The sequence below is a fragment of the Cherax quadricarinatus genome, chromosome 68 (genome assembly GCF_038502225.1).
Source record: "Cherax quadricarinatus isolate ZL_2023a chromosome 68, ASM3850222v1, whole genome shotgun sequence".
In the NCBI taxonomy this organism is placed as follows: Eukaryota; Metazoa; Arthropoda; class Malacostraca; order Decapoda; family Parastacidae; genus Cherax; species Cherax quadricarinatus.
The window spans coordinates 21,197,870-21,221,106 of NC_091359.1; the positions used below are offsets into that span (position 1 = coordinate 21,197,870).

The following is a 23,237-nucleotide window of genomic DNA, read 5'->3' on the forward strand; positions in this document are numbered from 1 at the left end:
ACCTGCTATTCAATACGATTCGTACAAGACGTGTCCACGTGTGGCCTGAACTGCCCTGTGTGTGCCAGTGTTTACAAGCCAGCCAGTGTGCGTGCATCTAAGGATACATTCAGTACATTCCATATTATCCATATCACTGTTTTTGGTGCTTGTTTCTGCAAAATAAGTCACCATGGTCCCCAAGAAAGCTTCTAGTGCCAACCCTGTGGTAAAAAGGGTGAGAATTAGTATGGAAATTAAGAAAGATTTTGAAGGGTTTGGGGCTAACCCTGAGAAGCCTATGCCAGTTGTGGAATCCATTGTGCCTACTTCAAAAATTAAGGAAATGTGTGCAAAGTGGGTTGAACTGCAAACCTTTATGGATGAAAATCACCCTAACACAGCTATTGCAAGCTGTGCTGGTGACTATTACAATGACAATGTTATGGCCCATCTTAAAGGAATGGCGACAGAGGTCCAGTGACTCTCAAGCTGGTCCTAGTGGCATTAAAAGAAGACTGGGAAGTAACCCCGGAAAAGGACTTGCTACCTCAAGTCCTAATGGAAGGGGATTCCCTTTCTAAACAGTAACAACTTCTACATTCTCCCCTCCTCCCATCCCATCAATCATCACCAGATCTTCATTAACCCTTAAATGGTCCAAACGTATATATACGTTTTTTCAACATCTGAAAGTATGTAAAAAAATATAGATCTTCTTTTATGTTTTACATTTGAAAACATGTAAAAAAAAATTTTATCTACATTTTTTTTTGTTATATTTGAAAATATGTAAAAAAAAGTAGATCTACTTTTGTAGCACTATGAATTTGAACGTCGATCTGTTTGGACAGTTTAAGGGTTAAAGGTAAGTGTCAATTATTCTATTGTTATTATTCTATTGTTATTGTAATTATTCTATTGCATTAAACTTAATATTTCATGTGGTAAATTTTTTTTTTCATACTTTTGGGTGTCTTGCACGGATTAATTTGATTTCCATTATTTCTTATGGGGAAAATTAATTCGACTTTCGATATTTTCGACATTCGATGAGTTCTCAGGAACGGATTAGTATCGAATGTTGGGGGTCCACTGTATATATACGACCGTAACAGTCACAGGGTTAATAACAAAAAAAGGCACAATACTGTGACTGGAACAATACACAAATAACCTGCACATAGAAGAGAGGAGCTTATGATGACATTTCAGTCCAACATGGACTGAGGGAAAAGTTCAACAGATAGGAGCAGCAAGCGAGTGTATGGTGACGATTGTTTGATTGCCGGCTGCTTGTTAAGGTAGGGTCAGTCTAGCTCCCGCTATCCCCTTCCCCCCCCCTTTTCTCCACTCCGAAAGGTGACGTGTGGGGCTCGGACCAAACAGTAATCACTTGACTCACAGCTCCCAGCACAACTGTACGTAAAAACCTCTGCTCCTATTCTAGTGGATATACGTATTGGTTGAAAGCTTCACTTTTGACCAATAATAAACTTAGTCCTTTCAGTCTTGAGTTCTATGTTATGCTTTTAGATAATCACCATTTCTTTTAGGTACTGTACTTATCATGGAGAGTGATTTCTTAAGCAGTGGGTAACCTTTATCTCTTTCTAGCTTGGAATGACAGCTCGGGTCATCTGCCAACCAAAGAAACGTGCTGAAGGAGACGGACTGATAAAAAGTCCTGAGACGTCACTTTTTGATCTACCTACCAGTCCTACCTGATTAATTATAGTCAACCGCAGGCAACTACTCCTCATCTTTACAGTGGTGAAGAACCTGCGTTCCTATCATCTGGACAGACTATTCAAGGCTATAGACTCTGTGAAGAACTAGTCGTTGGGTTGTCGCTCAACACCTGTGACCCCCCCCCCCCACATCATCAGTAACGGCTACAATTTCTACAAGACGGTGTCAACCTCAACCAGACACCCCAGTATAACTGTACATATTAGCGTTGAATTCAAATGTAATTTTTTCATTTCATTTTTCATTTTTCTTTCAAGTAGGATACACCTTCATGTTTCAATGTTTTATCTTTGCATTACTAAATAATAAAGTGTTTATCTTTGTGAATTATTTCTTTTTCTATTTATTAATTTTCCTGAGGAGGAGCCAGCCTTGGTAATACTGACTGAAGTTGTTACAGGGCTGAGTAAGCCTTCACATGGACCATTTGCAAATTCACACTTTGTAAATGGTCCAAGTCAGACCGAAACATCATCATAAGCTCCTCTCTTTTATATGTGGGCTATCTGTGTATTTAACTTATTTGTTCATCCTTGAAGTACAGTTATTAACACTGCATTTATCTGACACACACACTGTACTTAACCCTTTAACTGTTGCAACCCCAAATCATGAAGTGTCTCCTGGTGTTGCAAAATATTTGAAAAAAAAAAAAAATTATTTTTTCTTATGAAATGATAGAGAATCTTTTCCCAATGATAACGACACTAAAAGTACAAAATTTGATGGAAAACTTACGGAATTATGCTCTTGAGAAGTTAGCGACCTCAGCGACATTTACGCATCAGCGATTTCGCCCACTTTGAGCCCTATTTTCGACCAATTCCATTGCTCCAGTCCACCAAACTCATAGCAATTTTTTAGAACTCCATTTGTTCTATCGATTGAGTACAAGAAACCGCCCATTTACCGATTTCAACTACCCAATAACATGGTGAGAAATTGGCAATTTGGCCAATTTCGTGCAAATTAAAAAATATGCCAATTTCAAAATAGGGTCCAGAATGAACAATGCAGACATTCCTGGCACTAAAATAACATTTTCTCTGTTCATCAGTCATGTCTCCAGGCCCCTGTTATAATACCCTTGCTTTCTATTTTGAATTTTTATTCACACAAAAAATAGAAGATTTACTATTATGCAGACTACTGCAATATTGTAATAATTGTATAAATAATGTCAATCCATTTGTGACTGCATATTAGAATGGCTAGTTGGACATTTATCGGACAATGACGTCATTTGTTTAATCTTGAACATTGGCAAAAATCAAATATTTCTGCCACTATGAGCTCTATTTCAAGATCCTTTTCATAGCAAAACCAATCAAAATCACTTCTATTTCTATAATATGTTTTCCATTCTATTAAATGAGACCAAGAAAACAAGAATACAACCCTAAATACTATACGAAAATACACCTCAAAATCGGGGTTTTAATCCAAAAACAGGGTCGGAGTTTTTTTTTTCTCATTATGCACTGAGTGCTGCAGGATTCTTTTTATACTGAGAACACTGACCACACAGACCCATTCTCTCACATGTGGGCCTACCAGCTTTCTCCTGCTTGATTTAAAGCCGCTAGAATTTTTGAGTATACAGTGGACCCCCGCCTTAGGAACGCATTGCCTTACGTTAAATCCACCATACGAAGCATTTGAATGCAAAAATTTTGCCTTGCCTCATGATAAAAAACTCACCTTACGTGACTTGTCCGGGACATGTCCCACGCGTGGCCTCAGCTGCCCCCTGGGTGCCAGTGTTTACAAGCCAGCCAGTGTGGTCGCATCTAAGCATACGTTCGGTACATATCATATTATCACAGTGTTTTTAGTGCTTGTAGCTGCAAAATAAGTCACCATGGGCCCCAAGAAAGCTTCTAGTGCCAACCCTGTGGTAAAAAGGGTGAAAATTACTATGGAAATGCAGAAAGAGATAATTACTAAGGACGAAAGTGGAGTGTGTGTCTCAGAGCTGGCCAGGTTGTATACCAAACCCTAATCGACCATTGCTACTATCTTGGCCAACAAAACGGCAATCAGGGAAGCAGTTCTTGCAAAAGGTGCAAGTTTGTTTACAAAACAGAGATTGCAAGTGATAGAAGATGTTGAGAAACTGTTATTGGTGTGGATAAACGAAAAACAGATAGCAGGAGATAGCATCTCTCAAGCGATCATATGTGAAAAGGCTAGAAAGTTGCATGACGATTTATTAGAAAAATGTCTGCAACTAGTGATGTGAGTGAATTTAAGGCCAGCAAAGGTTGGTTTGAGAGATTTAAGAATCGTAGTGTGATAAGGCATGGTGAGGCTGCCAGTTCAGACCAAAAAGTGGCTGAAAAATATGTGAAGGAATTCAAGGAGTACATAGACAGTGAAAAATCAAAACCTGAACAAGTGTTTAATTGCGACGAAACAGGCCTGTTTTGGAAGAAATTGCCAAGCAGGACCTACATTACTGAGGAGGAAAAGGCACTCCCAGGACATAAGCCTATGAAAGACAGGCTTACTCTTCTGATGTGTGCTAATGCTAGTGGTGATTGCAAAGTGAAGCCTTTATTGGTGTATCACTCTGAAACTCCCAGAGCATTCAGGCAAAACAATGTCCTCAAGGCTAATTTGTGTGCTGTGGAGGGCAAACAATAAGGCATGGGTCACTAGGGACTTTTTCTATGACTGGTTACACCATGCATTTGCCCCCAATGTGAAAAATTACCTAATGGAAAAGAAATTGGACCTTAAGTGCCTCCTGGTATTGGACAATGCTCCTGGTCATCCTTCAGACTTGGCAGAGCAACTTTCTGGGGACATGAGCTTCATTAAGGTCAAGTTTTTGCCTCCTAATACCACTCCTCTCCTGCAGCCCATAGACCAGCAGGTCATTTCAAACTTCAAAAAATTCTACATAAAGGTTGTGTTTCAAAAGTGCTTTGAAGTGACCTCAGACACTCGATTGACTCTGAGAGTTTTGGAAAGATCACTTTAGTATCCTCAGTTGTGTAACCTTATAGGTAAGGCTTGGGAGGGAGTGACTAAGAGGACCTTGAACTCTGCTTGGAAGAAACTGTGGCCAGAATGTGTAGAGGAAAGGGATTTTGAAGGGTTTGAGGCTAACCCTGAGAAGCGTATGCCAGTTGTGGAATCCACTGTGGCATTGGGGAAGTCCTTGGGGTTGGAGGTTAGTGGGGATGATGTGGAAGAGTTGGTGGAGGAGGACAATGAAGAACTAACCACTAATGAGCTGCAAGATCATCTTCAACAGCAAGAGGCCAGACCTGAGGAAACTGCTTCAGAGGAGGGGAGAGAGAAATTGAGGAAGTTGCCTACCTCAAAGATTAAGGAAATGTGTGCAAAGTGGGTTGAACTGCAAACCTTTGCGGATGAAAATCACCCTGGCACAGCTACTGCAAGCCATGTTGGCAACCTGTACAATGACAATGTTATGGCCCATTTTAGGAAAGTCTTAAAGGAACGGGAGGTACAGAGCTCTGTGGACAAATTTGTTGTGCGACAGAGGTCCAGTGACTCTCAAGCTGGTCCTAGTGGCATTAAAAGAAGAAGGGAAGTAACCCCAGAAAAGGACTTGCTACCTCAAGTACTAATGGAAGGGGATTCCCCTTCTAAACAATAACTTCCACACTCTCCCCTCCTCCCATCCTATCAATCATCACCAGATCTTCAATAAAGGTAAGTGTCATGTATTCTATTCTTAGTAGAGTAGTAATTGTGCATGCCTTCTTCAGTTTGTGTGTATTAAAATTAATATTTCATGTGGTAATTTTTTTTTTTTTCATACTTTGGGGTGTCTTGCACGGATTAATTTGATTTCCATTATTTCTTATGGGGAAAATTAATTTGCCTTATCATAATTTCGGCTTATGATGAGCTCTCAGGAACGGATTAATATCGTAAGGCAGGGGTCCACTGTATATACGTCAAACACATTGGCTCGTAAGATATATATATATGACCAATACAGTCAAAGGGTTAAGCTCGAAAACTTGTTCATTGTATTGTATTTAACTGAATATACATGGATTTAGGTGTGGACTGAAACTTTCAATATTATGATTGTTTCTGAAATTTCAATGATTCAAATGACACTTAAACATGCTTTTCTCAAACTGGTATATCTATTCAGAAGATGGCTAAGTATATTTTTATATTTTTTCAGTGTCAGCCATCTACTTCTCACCAATTCATGAATAACAGTGATGCACCAACATCATCTAGTGACAGTTCTCACCCAGTGCCAACTATCCAATCCCAAGCTGGCAAAGAAGCTACTTCCCTGCCTTATTTAATCATTTTAGGGAGAAATATACACCAAAACTGAAATCAGTGTAATACAGAATTTTACTGATGAACAGTATCCTTTATTACCAATAAAGATTCTAGAGATATTAAGCCAAGTACAGAGGTAATATCAGTGGGAGGGAGGAGTGCCTTAAGTCCACAAGCATGCTAGTGGCCTTCTTTTGTGCTTAACAATATTTTATTGTGTGAACTACATTTTGTATACTGCACAAAGAAAAAAAGATTGTTTATTTCTTTATTCGCCCTGGAGAAACCTTTGTGTCACTTGGGAACTTTGCTACAGACTTCTCTCATTAAAGGCATCCCCTGAAGGCAAGTTTCTTAAATGTTACAGATACCAAAAACAGATTCGTGTAATCTCTAGGCATGTTATAGTATATATTACTTCCTAACCTACTCAGCAAGGGAACATAAGAACATAAGAATGTAGGAACACTGCAGAAGGCCTACTGGCCCATACGAGGCAGGTCCTTATCAAAACGACATCTACCTAAAGCTACCCAAGAAATAACTCCCGTACCCCATGACACCAATCAAACCCAGCCCCTCCCACTCATATATTTGTCCAGTCTCTTCTTAAAGCTACCCAAGGTCCTAGCCTCTATCACCCCACTGGGAAGACTGTTCCACGCATCTACAACTCTGTTAGAAAACCAGTACTTACCTATGTCCTTTCTAAATCTAAATTTATCCAACTTAAATCCATTATTCCTGGTTCTTACCTGGTTCGACACCCTCAGTACTTTATTAATGTCTCCCTTGTTTATGCCCGTCATCCACTTATACACTTCAACGATATCTCCCCTCATTCTACGCCTCTCCAGAGAGTGGAGATTTAAGGCTTTAAGTCTATCTTCATACGGGAGGTTCCTTACACAGTAAATCATTTTAGTCATTCTTCTCTGTATGTTCTCTAATGAGTCTATGTCCATCCTGTAGTAAGGGGACCAAAACTGAGCAGCATAATCTAAATGAGGCCTCACTAGTGATGTATAGAGCTGTAAAATAACTTTTGGACTTCTGTTACTTATACTTCTTGAGATAAATCCAAGTAATCTGTTGGCCTTGTTGCGCACACTAAGGCACTGCTGTCTTGGCTTTAGATTTCTGCTTACCATGACTCCCAAGTATTTTTCACATTCTGTATGACCAAGCTCTACTTCATCTAGATTATAGCTTTGAGGGTTATTTTCATTACCAAGGGCAAGTACCTTACACTTATCCACATTAAACTTCATCTGCCATTTTTCAGACCAAGATATTAATTTGTTCAAATCGTCCTGGAGTTCATTGATATCCTCCTCAGAGTGAATTATACGGCCTATTTTTGTATCATCAGCAAACTTACTCATGTCACTAGTAATCCCTTCATCAAGGTCATTAATGTAAATTATGAACAGGAGAGGGCCTAAAACTGATCCTTGTGGAATGCCACTAGTGACTAATCCCCATTCAGATTTCACTCCATTAATGGTAACTCTCTGCTTTCTATTGGTAAGCCATGCCTCAATCCATGCTAGAACTTTACCTCCTATATCATGAGCTGCCACTTTTCTTAAGAGTCTCTTGTGAGGTACTCTGTCGAAGGCTTTACTAAAATCCAAATAAACAATATCATATTCCTTATCACTGTCAACTGCCTCAAATGTTCTATTGAAGAACGTCAATAAGTTTGTCAGGCAGGAACGACCTCTCGTGAATCCATGCTGAGATTCATTTATCAAGTTATGCTCTTCAAGGTGACTTCTGATAATGTCAGCTATAATTGATTCTAATAACTTGCCCACTATAGATGTCAGGCTTATTGGACGGTAATTTGAAGGAGTGGACTTATCCCCTGATTTGAATATAGGAACCACATTAGCCATCTTCCACAACTCTGGCACAACACTGGTAAGGATGGGTATGTCTTTTGGCTATTGCTTCCATACCCCATATGAGTACTCTGCATACAGTCCTTTACTATGATCACCTTACCAGTTTTATCCCCGGGAGCTCAAATTCACCATCACCCTGAGGCTAAGATCTTCTCAAGAGCAAGAGTCTATAACTCTTGTCATATACAGTAAATAACACAATATGCTAAGTTACAACCATACAGGAATGTCTCTTCCTTGTCCTTGCAATGACAAAAATTTCTTTACAGATGAACCTCTTCATTAGCCTAGCTTTGGGTCTCCTCTCCACCTTGTGAAGCAATACAACACTGCATGGCAGAAGTGGAAGTGGTGAGACAAAAGACTAGAGTTAAGGTCACTGATTCAAAGTATCGGCAAAATAAATCAGTGTCAGTTCAGAAATCAAAGAGTCTGCAATAAAGGTGGGGCCATCAGAAAAGGGTTGGCAAAGTAAGCCTGTTAGGACATCAACAGAGGGTGAGAAGAGAGCCTACTGCTATACTAATGCTGCCTCAACAATCTAGAGATACAGTGGTCCCTCAATAATCGTCCGGCCTGAAAGTCGTCCATTTCGGAAATAGTCCTGTTTTTTCGTCAAAATATTGGCTCGCAAATGGTCCGGTAACTCGCTAATAGTCCTAATAGTCCTTCGTCCCGGTCGCGTACTCACGCTCTGAGCTGCCTCGGCCTTTCCTTCCCAGCCAGTGTGCCATTGTTTACCAGTGAGTGATGGTCCCCTCACATGCTCCTATGAAATATTTCATAATATTCCATTGATTTTAGTGCTTGCAAGTGCTAAATAAGCTACCATGGCTCCAAATAAAGCTTCTAGAGCCAGCCCTTTGGTAAAGAATGTGAGAAACACATAATTTATGAAAAAAGTTTGTAGAAAAATACAAAGATGGTGGTGGTAGAGTGGAAGCAGTTGTGATAGTGGTTGATGAACATAAGAAATGAGGATCACTGCAGCAGGCCTGTTGGCCCATACTCGGCAGGTCCTTTACAATTCATCCCACTAAGGAAACATTTTCCCAACCCAGTCCTCAATGCTACCCAAGAAATAAGCTCTGATAACTCTATCCACTCATTTGCAAGTCCCAAATGAGAGTTGTTGGAGTTATATAGGGCTACAAAAACCACCGCCGACTCAGCTGCTGCTTCACCACCATTATGGACGGCTTACGCTCAGTGGCCCTTATATACCCAACAACAACACAACACAACACCTCTCGTGACATACATAATGACTTATTTTATTCATTCTAGAGTATATTCCATGTTTCTATGTTATTAATATTGTTTATTATGTCATATTAGTTGAATTGTGATAGATAAATAAGCCATAGAGTTGATATTAGTGTCATATTCTCCAACAATAAACTTGCCATCCCTCCCTCACACAAACAAATAGCCAATAAGAACATAACAATGGAACAACACTGCAGGTCTACTGGCCCATACAAGGCAGGTCCTTATAAAAATGACCTCCACCCAAAGCTACCCAAGAATTTACTCCCGTACCCAATGACACAAATCAAACTCAGCTCCTCCAACTCGTATATTTGTCCAATCTCTTCTTAAAGCTACCCAAGGTCCTAGCCTCGATCACCCTACTGGTAAGTGTGATGTTAAATAAGAACTTAAGAAAGTAGGAACACTGGAACAGGCCTGCTGGCCCATACTAGGCCGGTCCTTCACAAATCCAACCCACTAACAGAACAAATGCTACCCAAGCAATAAACTCAGGTGCAAGTCCAACTCAAATCCAACCCCTTTCACTCGTGTACTTATCCAACCTAAATTTGAAACTACCCAAGCCATAGCTTTTAGAACATTGGAAAGGAGGAACACTGCAATAAGCCTGTTAGCCCATTTTAGGCCGGTCCTTCACAAATTCAACCCACTAACAGAACAAATGCTACCCAAGCAATAAGCTCAGGTGCAAGTCCGACTCAAATCCAACCCCTTTCACTCGTGTATTTATCCAACCTAAATTTGAAACTACCCAATGTTTTAGCTTCGATCACCCTACTAGGCAGACCGTTCCACTCATCAACTACCCCTATTACCAATGTTCATTTATACATTTTATTAGTGCCCTAGAGTCCTTATGGAGTGGGATTCCCCTTCCAAATAACCTCTCTTCCCTCTCTCCTCCTCCCTGTCTTCCATTCATCAACAGCAGCCTTCAATAAAGATAACTGTCATGTTGAATGTTCATTCTTTTGTGCATGTAAATCTATCTTTTAGGTAAAAAAAAAAAAATTTGTTGATACTTCTGGGTGCCTGGAACGAATTAATTGGATTTACATTATTTCTTATGGGGAAAATTGATTCGAAAATCGTCCATTTCGATAATAGTCCCACTTCCAGGAACGGATTATGGACAATTATTGAGGGACCACTGTACATATATGTAACCTGACTGTAATTAATCCTTCTCAGCAGATAACCTCAGTGTGGAATATAAGGAATGCTTTTTGTCCTTCCCAAGCATAGCCAATAATACAACAGGTGCTAGAATTACACAAGGGTTTCATTCCAGTAGATAAGGTAGATAAGCTTTCTCAAGAAGTCACATTACAGTTACAATAGTAGATTATCAGTGTACAGTGTATATACTGTATCTTACAATAAAGAGCCCATGATTATACACAGTATTTTGGGTAGTCTTAAGCTAAGATTAATATTAACACTTTCATGGTCCAAGGCCAAAATCTGACGTGGTGCCCCAATGTCCAAGAATTTAAAAAAAAAAAACAAAAAAAAAAAAAAAATATTTTTTTCTTATGAAATGGTAGAGAATCTTTTTGTGAAGGTAATAAAACAAAAAGTACGAAATTTGATGGAAAATTGATGAAACTATGCTCTCGCGAATTTTGATGTGTCAGCGATATTTACGAACTGGCAATTTTGCTGACTTTGACTCCCATTTTAGGCCAATTACATTATTCCAGTCAACCAAATTCTTAGCTATTTCACTAGTATTACTTCTATTCTATCGATTGAGCACAAGAAATCACCAAGTCAACTATTTCAACTACAAAATAAAGTGATCGGAAATTGGTAATTTGGCCAATTTAACACAAAGTTCAAAATATTCCAATTTCAAAATAGGGTCCAGAATAAACAATGTAGGTATTCCTGGCACTAAATTAACATTTTCTCTGTTCATTAGTTACGTTTTGAGGCTTTACAAATAAATTCCATTTTAATTTTTTATTCACAATGAATTTTTATTCACACCAAAAAATAAAAGATTTACTGTTATGCAATATTGTAATAATTGTATAAATATCATCACCACATTTGTGAATGTATATTACACCCACCAGCTGACGTGTATTAGATGTGTGAGGTCGTTTGTTTAGTCTTGAACATCGACAAAAATTTAACATTTCCGCTACTTTGAGCTCAGTTTCAAGCTATTTCCAGTGCTAAAACCAATCAAAATCATCTCTATTTCTGTAATATGTCTTCCATTCTATCAAATGAGACCAAGAAATCGCAAATACAACTATAAAAAACATACGAAAAAACACTGCAAAGTCGCTGTTTTAATCGAAAATCATGGTCTCAGTTTTTTTCTCTCATTATACACAGTGTGCTGCAGGATTTGTTTTATGTGGTGCACACATACCACATAGATGTATTCTCTCATATCTAGGCCCAAATTTACCATTCACAGTTTATCAGAGTGAGCTGAGCTCATGGCGTAGATCTACGGTTTGGACCCTGAACGTAAAGCCGTAGATCTACGGGACGAACCCTGAAAGGGTTAATAAAACAAAAATTAAAAAAATATACAAGACAATGTACATAAATGTATGATGCATTATACTGTAACAGTACAAATAATACAAATTTTAGAGAAAATCTGCAATTAGTCATTTTTTTTTTTTTTTTTTTATTATCACACCGGCCGATTCCCACCAAGGCAGGGTGGCCCGAAAAAGAAAAACTTTCACCATCATTCACTCCATCACTGTCTTGCCAGAAGGGTGCTTTACACTACAGTTTTTAAACTGCAACATTAACACCCCTCCTTCAGAGTGCAGGCACTGTACTTCCCATCTCCAGGACTCAAGTCCGGCCTGCCGGTTTCCCTGAATCCCTTCATAAATGTTACTTTGCTCACACTCCAACAGCACGTCAAGTATTAAAAACCATTTGTCTCCATTCACTCCTATCAAACACGCTCACGCATGCCTGCTGGAAGTCCAAGCCCCTCGCACACAAAACCTCCTTTACCCCCTCCCTCCAACCCTTCCTAGGCCGACCCCTACCCCGCCTTCCTTCCACTACAGACTGATACACTCTTGAAGTCATTCTGTTTCGCTCCATTCTCTCTACATGTCCGAACCACCTCAACAACCCTTCCTCAGCCCTCTGGACAACAGTTTTGGTAATCCCGCACCTCCTCCTAACTTCCAAACTACGAATTCTCTGCATTATATTCACACCACACATTGCCCTCAGACATGACATCTCCACTGCCTCCAGCCTTCTCCTCGCTGCAACATTCATCACCCACGCTTCACACCCATATAAGAGCGTTGGTAAAACTATACTCTCATACATTCCCCTCTTTGCCTCCAAGGACAAAGTTCTTTGTCTCCACAGACTCCTAAGTGCACCACTCACTCTTTTTCCCTCATCAATTCTATGATTCACCTCATCTTTCATAGACCCATCCGCTGACACGTCCACTCCCAAATATCTGAATACGTTCACCTCCTCCATACTCTCTCCCTCCAATCTGATATTCAATCTTTCATCACCTAATCTTTTTGTTATCCTCATAACCTTACTCTTTCCTGTATTCACCTTTAATTTTCTTCTTTTGCACACCCTACCAAATTCATCCACCAATCTCTGCAACTTCTCTTCAGAATCTCCCAAGAGCACAGTGTCATCAGCAAAGAGCAGCTGTGACAACTCCCACTTTGTGTGTGATTCTTTATCTTTTAACTCCACGCCTCTTGCCAAGACCCTCGCATTTACTTCTCTTACAACCCCATCTATAAATATATTAAACAACCACGGTGACATCACACATCCTTGTCTAAGGCCTACTTTTACTGGGAAAAAATTTCCTTCTTTCCTACATACTCTAACTTGAGCCTCACTATCCTCGTAAAAACTCTTCACTGCTTTCAGTAACCTACCTCCTACACCATACACTTGCAACATCTGCCACATTGCCCCCCTATCCACCCTGTCATACGCCTTTTCCAAATCCATAAATGCCACAAAGACCTCTTTAGCCTTATCTAAATACTGTTCACTTATATGTTTCACTGTAAACACCTGGTCCACACACCCCCTACCTTTCCTAAAGCCTCCTTGTTCATCTGCTATCCTATTCTCCGTCTTACTCTTAATTCTTTCAATTATAACTCTACCATACACTTTACCAGGTACACTCAACAGACTTATCCCCCTATAATTTTTGCACTCTCTTTTATCCCCTTTGCCTTTATACAAAGGAACTATGCATGCTCTCTGCCAATCCCTAGGTACCTTACCCTCTTCCATACATTTATTAAATAATTGCACTAACCACTCCAAAACTATATCCCCACCTGCTTTTAACATTTCTATCTTTATCCCATCAATCCCGGCTGCCTTACCCCCTTTCATTTTACCTACTGCCTCACGAACTTCCCCCACACTCACAACTGGCTCTTCCTCACTCCTACAAGATGTTATTCCTCCTTGCCCTATACACGAAATCACAGCTTCCCTATCTTCATCAACATTTAACAATTCCTCAAAATATTCCTTCCATCTTCCCAATACCTCTAACTCTCCATTTAATAACTCTCCTCTCCTATTTTTAACTGACAAATCCATTTGTTCTCTAGGCTTTCTTAACTTGTTAATCTCACTCCAAAACTTTTTCTTATTTTCAACGAAATTTGTTGATAACATCTCACCCACTCTCTCATTTGCTCTCTTTTTACATTGCTTCACCACTCTCTTAACTTCTCTCTTTTTCTCCATATACTCTTCCCTCCTTGCATCACTTCTACTTTGTAAAAACTTCTCATATGCTAACTTTTTCTCCCTTACTACTCTCTTTACATCATCATTCCACCAATCGCTCCTCTTCCCTCCTGCACCCACTTTCCTGTAACCACAAACTTCTGCTGAACACTCTAACACCACATTTTTAAACCTACCCCATACCTCTTCGACCCCATTGCCTATGCTCTCATTAGCCCATCTATCCTCCAATAGCTGTTTATATCTTACCCTAACTGCCTCCTCTTTTAGTTTATAAACCTTCACCTCTCTCTTCCCTGATGCTTCTATTCTCCTTGTATCCCATCTACCTTTTACTCTCAGTGTAGCTACAACTAGAAAGTGATCTGATATATCTGTGGCCCCTCTATAAACATGTACATCCTGAAGTCTACTCAACAGTCTTTTATCTACCAATACATAATCCAACAAACTACTGTCATTTCGCCCTACATCATATCGTGTATACTTATTTATCCTCTTTTTCTTAAAATATGTATTACCTATAACTAAACCCCTTTCTATACAAAGTTCAATCAAAGGGCTCCCATTATCATTTACACCTGGCACCCCAAACTTACCTACCACACCCTCTCTAAAAGTTTCTCCTACTTTAGCATTCAAGTCCCCTACCACAATTACTCTCTCACTTGGTTCAAAGGCTCCTATACATTCACTTAACATCTCCCAAAATCTCTCTCTCTCCTCTGCATTCCTCTCTTCTCCAGGTGCATACACGCTTATTATGACCCACTTCTCGCATCCAACCTTTACTTTAATCCACATAATTCTTGAATTTACACATTCATATTCTCTTTTCTCCTTCCATAACTGATCATTTAACATTACTGCTACCCCTTCCTTTGCTCTAACTCTCTCAGATACTCCAGATTTAATCCCATTTATTTCCCCCCACTGAAACTCTCCTACCCCCTTCAGCTTTGTTTCGCTTAGGGCCAGGACATCCAACTTCTTTTCATTCATAACATCAGCAATCATCTGTTTCTTGTCATCTGCACTACATCCACGCACATTTAAGCAACCCAGTCATATTAAATTAAAATTTAATGTTCAATTAAAACTTAAATTCAAACAGATTAAAAAGCAAATAAATAATGTTATGACTTATTCATTAACTTGTCAATATTATACAAATTTCATCAAAGAATATGAATGTTGAAGAATAAAAAGTCAACACTGTGGCTGGAACAATTCACAAATAACCAGCACTTAGGAAAGGATACTTACGCCAACTTTTGGTCCACCCTGGACCACTGTTGGCACTTAGGAAAGGATACTTACAACAACTTTTGGTCCACCCTGGACCAATGTTGGCACTTAGGAAAGGAAACTTACGATGGTGCTTCGGTCCACCCTGGACAAGTCAGGTCACAGCTGACTTGTGATTTGAGAATAATGACAATGATGATGATATTGATGCATTAAACTGACCTCAAATGCTCCTTTCTTAAACTGCACCACTGTAGTGTTGTTGACACACACACCCTCAGGGTAGATGAGGATGGGTGGAAGAACACTGTTGCAGGCATGTTCCTTTAATCTGAAAATTGTATTGTAAATCTAACTTCAAATGTTTGTGAAAAAAAGACGAGGTGCTAAACTAAGAAGTTTATAAGATAGCAATGTAAGTAAATAAATATACATGTAAAAACATGCAAGATGAGGAAATGCCAAAATTCTCTCTCTCTCTCTCAAGTTATGATATTAACCCTTAAACTGTCTAAACGTAGATCTATGTTAGTACTGCTAGCACTCCAAACATAAATCAACGTTTTATTTTTCCTGCCTCCAAATCTGGCATGATTGGCCTGAGATGCCTGGTCAGTATAGAATGGGTCTTAACACTCAGTGTGTGCAGTATTAAAAAAATCTGGGACCACTTAGTACCTTGTGGGAGCACCAATTCAATTGAGCGCCAGCTAGAGCAAATAGCATGGCAAACACCAGGGATTCACTGATGTCATGTCATATTAACACTCCCCTTTTAAGAGAAAAGTGATGAATGTGGCCACAAGTGGTCGAGGAAATATCAAAAACCTCAATAATAACGTGTTTACCTGGAGTTTACCTGGAGAGAGTTCCGGGGGTCAATGCCCCCGCGGCCCGGTCTGTAACATTTGTGCAACATCCTTTCATTTTTGATACCACTGGTAGTGTCATCCTGCCAGAATGTCCTATAACCTATGTCCAATCACTTTATTTTGTAGTTGAAATAGTTGACTTGGTGATTTCTTGTGCTCAATCGATAGAATAGAAGTAATACTAGTGAAATAGCTAAGAATTTGGTCGAATGGAATAATGTAATTGGCCTAAAATGGGAGTCAAAGTCGGCAAAATTGCCAGTTCGTAAATATCGCTGACACATCAAAATTCGCGAGAGCATAGTTTCATCAATTTTCCATCAAATTTCGTACTTTTTGTTTTATTACCTTCACAAAAAGATTCTCTACCATTTCATAAGAAAAAAATATTTTTTTTTTTTTTTGTTTTTTTTTTTTAAATTCTTGGACATTGGGGCACCACGTCAGATTTTGGCCTTGGACCATGAAAGTGTTAATATTAATCTTAGCTTAAGACTACCCAAAATACTGTGTATAATCATGGGCTCTTTATTGTAAGATACAGTATATACACTGTACACTGATAATCTACTATTGTAACTGTAATGTGACTTCTTGAGAAAGTTTATCTACCTTATCTACTGGAATGAAACCCTTGTGTAATTCTAGCACCTGTTGTATTATTGGCTATGCTTGGGAAGGACAAAAAGCATTCCTTATATTCCACACTGAGGTTATCTGCTGAGAAGGATTAATTAGTCAGGTTACATATATGTACAGTGGTCCCTCAATAATCGTCCATAATCCGTTCCTGGAAGTGGGACTATTATCGAAATGGACGATTTTCGAATCAATTTTCCCCATAAGAAATAATGTAAATCCAATTAATTCGTTCCAGGCACCCAGAAGTATCAACAATTTTTTTTTTTTTACCTAAAAGATAGATTTACATGCACAAAAGAATGAACATTCAACATGACAGTTACCTTTATTGAAGGCTGCTGTTGATGAATGGAAGACAGGGAGGAGGAGAGAGGGAAGAGAGGTTATTTGGAAGGGGAATCCCACTCCATAAGGACTCTAGGGCACTAATAAAATGTATAAATGAACATTGGTAATAGGGGTAGTTGATGAGTGGAACGGTCTGCCTAGTAGGGTGATCGAAGCTAAAACATTGAGTAGTTTCAAATTTAGGTTGGATAAATACACGAGTGAAAGGGGTTGGATTTGAGTCGGACTTGCACCTGAGTTTATTGCTTGGGTAGCATTTGTTCTGTTAGTGGGTTGGATTTGTGAAGGACCGGCCTAGTATGGGCCAGCAGGCCTGTTCCAGTGTTCCTACTTTCTTAAGTTCTTATTTAACATCACACTTACCAGTAGGGTGATCGAGGCTAGGACCTTGGGTAGCTTTAAGAAGAGATTGGACAAATATACGAGTTGGAGGAGCTGAGTTTGATTTGTGTCATTGGGTACGGGAGTAAATTCTTGGGTAGCTTTGGGTGGAGGTCATTTTTATAAGGACCTGCCTTGTATGGGCCAGTAGACCTGCAGTGTTGTTCCATTGTTATGTTCTTATTGGCTATTTGTTTGTGTGAGGGAGGGATGGCAAGTTTATTGTTGGAGAATATGACACTAATATCAACTCTATGGCTTATTTATCTATCACAATTCAACTAATATGACATAATAAACAATATTAATAACATAGAAACATGGAATATACTCTAGAATGAATAAAATAAGTCATTATGTATGTCACGAGAGGTGTTGTGTTGTGTTGTTGTTGGGTATATAAGGGCCACTGAGCGTAAGCCGTCCATAATGGTGGTGAAGCAGCAGCTGAGTCGGCGGTGGTTTTTGTAGCCCTATATAACTCCAACAACTCTCATTTGGGACTTGCAAATGAGTGGATAGAGTTATCAGAGCTTATTTCTTGGGTAGCATTGAGGACTGGGTTGGGAAAATGTTTCCTTAGTGGGATGAATTGTAAAGGACCTGCCGAGTATGGGCCAACAGGCCTGCTGCAGTGATCCTCATTTCTTATGTTCATCAACCACTATCACAACTGCTTCCACTCTACCACCACCATCTTTGTATTTTTCTACAAACTTTTTTCATAAATTATGTGTTTCTCACATTCTTTACCAAAGGGCTGGCTCTAGAAGCTTTATTTGGAGCCATGGTAGCTTATTTAGCACTTGCAAGCACTAAAATCAATGGAATATTATGAAATATTTCATAGGAGCATGTGAGGGGACCATCACTCACTGGTAAACAATGGCACACTGGCTGGGAAGGAAAGGCCAAGGCAGCTCAGAGCGTGAGTACGCGACCGGGACGAAGGACTATTAGGACTATTAGCGAGTTACCGGACCATTTGCGAGCCAATATTTTGACGAAAAAACAGGACTATTTCCGAAATGGACGACTTTCAGGCCGGATGATTATTGAGGGACGACTGTATTTATGTTATGTATCGTGTTTATTATATAATTTTGAAAAAAATATCACGGATGGATTAATGAAAATGTGTATATTAACGTAATATACAACATTTAATGATACACCGAGCTCAGACAGCATAAACAAACAAACTGAACAGGTTGTGGACGATCACTCGGTCAGGCGAAATAGACGGTATTAATACGTGTCCAGTTTTAGTTCATTCATGTACATTTGTAAGAGTTTGTGAAACTTTTACCTTATAATATTTTTATTATTATTATAATAATTAAATCACGAAACAAATACTCTTACACTGTGTACAAGTTAGTACAGAATTATAGCTATAAAGTGAAGGCATACGAAAGGAATATTTTTCTACAGTTATCCCTAGTAACAGGTGACGGGCTAGAGAAAACGTAATTCTTCCGACACTTCTACAAACCGTTTGGTAAACATCTCATATATATTTGTATAAATTTTTATACTGTGGGTGCATGTATCATGTTTGTGTGTTACATAATGTGTTTCTTATATAATTTTGAAAAAAATATCATAGATAGATTAAGGGAAATGTCTATATTAACGTAATATGCGACATTAATGCGCCCAAGAGATTATTATTATTACTATTATTATATTATTATTATAATTATTATTATTATTATTATTATTATTGCATCAAGAGTAGAGAGACTCTTAGTGATTTTAATGTGTACCTACATGCCAGCACAGTGTGTAAGTTTATTTAGGTACAGGTGTACACAAGTTTAATTATCAAGTACAATACATATAAAATATACAATAACTTTAAAACACTTGAAATTTTGGAAAGTTTCCAGACATAATAAGGAGATGTGCTCAGGGAGAATGTAAACAAACTCGGTGGGCCGCTGTGACCGTATTAGAAAGACAGGTGGGGGGAGCCGTATAGCGAGTTTTGGTCATAATTTGAAATGTCCGTATTAGCGGAACGCCGTAAAGCGAAACGCCGTAAAGTGGGGCCCTCCTGTATATGTAACTGTATTGTGTATACCTGAATAAACTTACTTACTTAGTCAAACTCGCACTCACTCACTCACTTCAACCTATTACTACAGCTATGTAAGGTTTTTGCTTCAATGATGTTGTTAGGTAAGACACATATGCAACAGTTAGGTATCTTTATTTCGAAAAAAAAAAAAAAATGCAACAGTTAGGTATCTTTATTTCGAAACGTTTCGCCTACACAGTAGGCTTCTTCAGTCGAGTACAGAAAAGTTGATAGAAGCAGAAGATACTTGAAGACGATGTAATCAGTCCATCACCCTTGAAGTTTTGAGGTGGTCAGTCCCTCAGTCTGGAGAAGAGTATTGTTCCATAGTCTGAAACAATATGGAGCTGAAGTGACAGGATGGAGCCTATATACCACCAGGAGGCGAGATGTAGGCCACTAGTAGATGTAAGAATGTTGTCTTGGAAGGTCAGGTCCCTCTCAAATCCAGCCATTCTCACTAGTAGAAGTTGACAAAGTTGATTTCAGGTCTGTACCAAGATACCCTGGTGTTGCAGTGTCTGATAGAGTGAACATTAAAATGGTATAAAATACCGACAGGTTGTTAGGTAAGACACACATGCAACAGTTAGGTATCTTTATGTCGAAATAAAGATACCTAACTGTTGCATATGTGTCTTACCTAACAACCTGTCAGTATTTTATACCATTTTAATGTTCAATGATGTTACTCGGGAGTTTGTGCTACTCACAACTATTATCTAACCAGTACTTTCCGATCCTTTCTAAATCATAATTTTCCAACTTCAACCCATTATTGTGACTTCTGTCTTGGTTAGATATTTTTAACGTTATTTATATCCCCTTTATTTACTCCTTTCTTCCATTTATACACCTTAATCACAGCTCCCCTAATTCTATGCCTTTCCAGAAAGTGTAGATTCAATGCCCTCAGTTTATCCTCATAGGAAAGATTTCTGATATGCATAATAAAATCCCCTGGATCAGTTGATTTGGAAGCAACAGACAAAGTCTGTTGGTTACAGAACTGTCCATTATTACTATCACAGCAACTGCCATTACCAGCCATCCTCTTCACCACTTTTCAAAAGACTCAACTTGCTAAGTATACAAGACATACTCACATTATTGTGCCTACTACATATACAGAACATTAAACTCCACTGTAAACCCTCCCCTAAAGCTACTCCCTGACAGTTACAACAGAATGCACAGGCACAATACAAGGCATAAGGCACTTTTCAACATCCCTCGAGTCAGTCTCTCATTATGCAAGAATGCTATGCACATAAAGGGCTCAAAGATCTGGAACTCGCTACCAGAACAGGTCAAGGATCCCCTAACAACTTATAAATTTAGGACTTTGCTAAAAAATCATCTCATCTCTTAACATTAACCAAATCAACCAAAACATCTGCTAATTAGTTTTATGTGACCTCTAGGCTTTAAATTCTGCCAATCCATAAAATATTACCACCTGAACCATTACTTGTAATGTAGATTTTGTGTGAAATTTCAAGATTATTTTACTGAACCCTACTTCACCTTACTACCTCACATTTGTATTAAGTTTAACCCTTTCAGGGTCCAGAGGCCAAATTTCAAAGTGTGCACCAGGGTCCAAGAATTTTCAAAAAAAAATTTTGTTATTTTTTCTTATGAAATGGTAGAGAATCTTTTTCTGAAGGTAATAAAACAAAAAGTACAAAATTTGATGGAAAATTGACGAAATTATGCTCTCGCGAATTTTGATGTGTCAGCGATATTTACGAATCAGTGATTTTGCTGACTTTGGATCCCATTTTCAGCCAATTACATTATTCCAGTCGACCAAATTCTTAGCTATTTCACTAGTATTACTTCTATTCTATCGATTGAGCACAAGAAATCGCCCAGTCAACTGTTTCAACTACAAAATAAAGTGATTGGAAATTGGTAATTTGGCCAATTTAATGCAAAGTTCAAAATATTCCAATTTCAAAATAGGGTCCAGAATAAATAATGCAGACATTCCTGGCACTAAACTAACATTTCCTCTGTTCATTAGTTACGTTTTGAGGCTTTACAAATGAATTCCATTTTGATTTTTTATTCACATAATGAATTTTTATTCAAACCAAAAAATAGAAGATTTACTGTTATGCAATACTGTAATAATTGTATAACTATCATCACCACATTTGTGAATGTATATTTGACCCACAAGCTGGCGTGTATTAGACATGTGAGGTCGTTTGTTTACTCTTGAACATCGACAAAAATTTAACATTTCCACTACTTTGAGCTCAATTTCAAGCCATTTCCAGTGCTAAAACCAATCAAAATCAAGTCTATTTCTGTAATATATCTTCCATTCTATCAAATGAGACCAAGAAATCACAAATACAACTATAAAAAACATACAAAAAACACTGCAAAGTCGCTGTTTTAATCGAAAATCACGGTCTCAGTTTTTTCTCATTATACACTGTGTGTTGCAGGATTTGTTTTATGTTGTGCACACATACCACATAGATGTATTCTCTCATATCTAGGCCCAAATTTACCACTCACAGCTTATCAGAGTGAGCTGAACTCATGGCGTAGATCTACGGTTTGGACCCTGAACGTAAAACCGTAGATCTACGGCATGGACCCTGAAAGGGTTAAATAAAATTGTAAAACAGTTAACCACTACTTCTTGTCTAGTTTTAAGTATAGTTACTATGTACTTATTATCTTGTCTAGTTTTAATTAGTTACTATGTATTAGGATTAGTCTGCCCAACGTGCCCTGGCATGATAGTGGCTATCTTTGTACGTACTTAGCAAATCAAAATTGTAATTACACATTGTAACCTTTACAAAGAAATGAACTTTTATCTTATCTATCTTATCTAATCAGTCCATTATATGGAAGGTTTACTGTACTAATAAAAATTACCTTTTCACAACAAGTGACCTATCCTTGGCATCAGAACGCTCGAACCAAATATGGGTTGAAGCTCTGCTCAATGCTGTCATAAAGATTTTCAAAAATCCATCTTGTTTCTGGCCAACCTGTTGGATGAGCTTTATATTAGGAATTACCAAGAAAAAAACTGGAAAAAAAATCTTAGATATAGATGCAGCATGATATAGAACATACAGTACATGCTTTTTAAAATAATGCACTTCTTAAATATTACTCTCATTCTGTTTGTTCTTCTGTTACTGTAAATAAAAATTAAATACCAATTCTATTTACAAAAAAAATTAGACAGACATAAGAACATAAGAACGAAGGAACACTGCAGCAGGCCTACTGGCCCATGCGAGGCAGGTCCAAGTCTCCTACCGGCTTAAGCCAATGTACCCAACCTAGTCAGGTCAGGTCACCTTGACTTAAGGGAGGAACACGGCAACCATCCTGGTAGCACAAGCTAATCAGGTCCAACTCACCCACCCACACCCACTCATGTATTTATCCAACCTATTTTTAAAGCTACACAATGTTCTGGCCTCTATAACTGTACTTGGGAGTTTGTTCCACTCATCCACAACTCTATTACCAAACCAGTACAGTGGACCCCCGGTTAACGAACTTTTTTCATTCCAGTAGTATGTTAAGGTGCCAGTACTGACCGAATTTTTTCCCATAAGGAATATTGTGAAGTAGATTAGTCCATTTCAGACCCCCAAACATACACGTACAAACGCACTTACATAAATACACTTACATAATTGGTCGCATTTGGAGGTGATCGTT

At 38.6% G+C, this 23,237-nt stretch overlaps 1 protein-coding gene across 5 annotated transcripts in view; it reads right to left on the bottom strand.

Moving 5' to 3' along the window:
- The window catches only part of LOC128697708 (glycerol-3-phosphate acyltransferase 3-like), a 125,719-nt gene that overhangs the window by 64,411 nt on the left and 38,071 nt on the right, over nucleotides 1-23,237 (bottom strand). For all 5 annotated transcript variants that reach the window (XM_053789556.2, XM_053789554.2, XM_053789555.2 and 2 more), the window contains 2 exons: nucleotides 22,434-22,549; nucleotides 15,426-15,534 (listed from right to left, as the gene is read on the bottom strand). In XM_053789556.2, coding sequence (XP_053645531.1) covers nucleotides 15,426-15,534; nucleotides 22,434-22,549 — 225 coding nt within the window. The remainder of the gene's footprint in view (nucleotides 1-15,425; nucleotides 15,535-22,433; nucleotides 22,550-23,237) is intronic.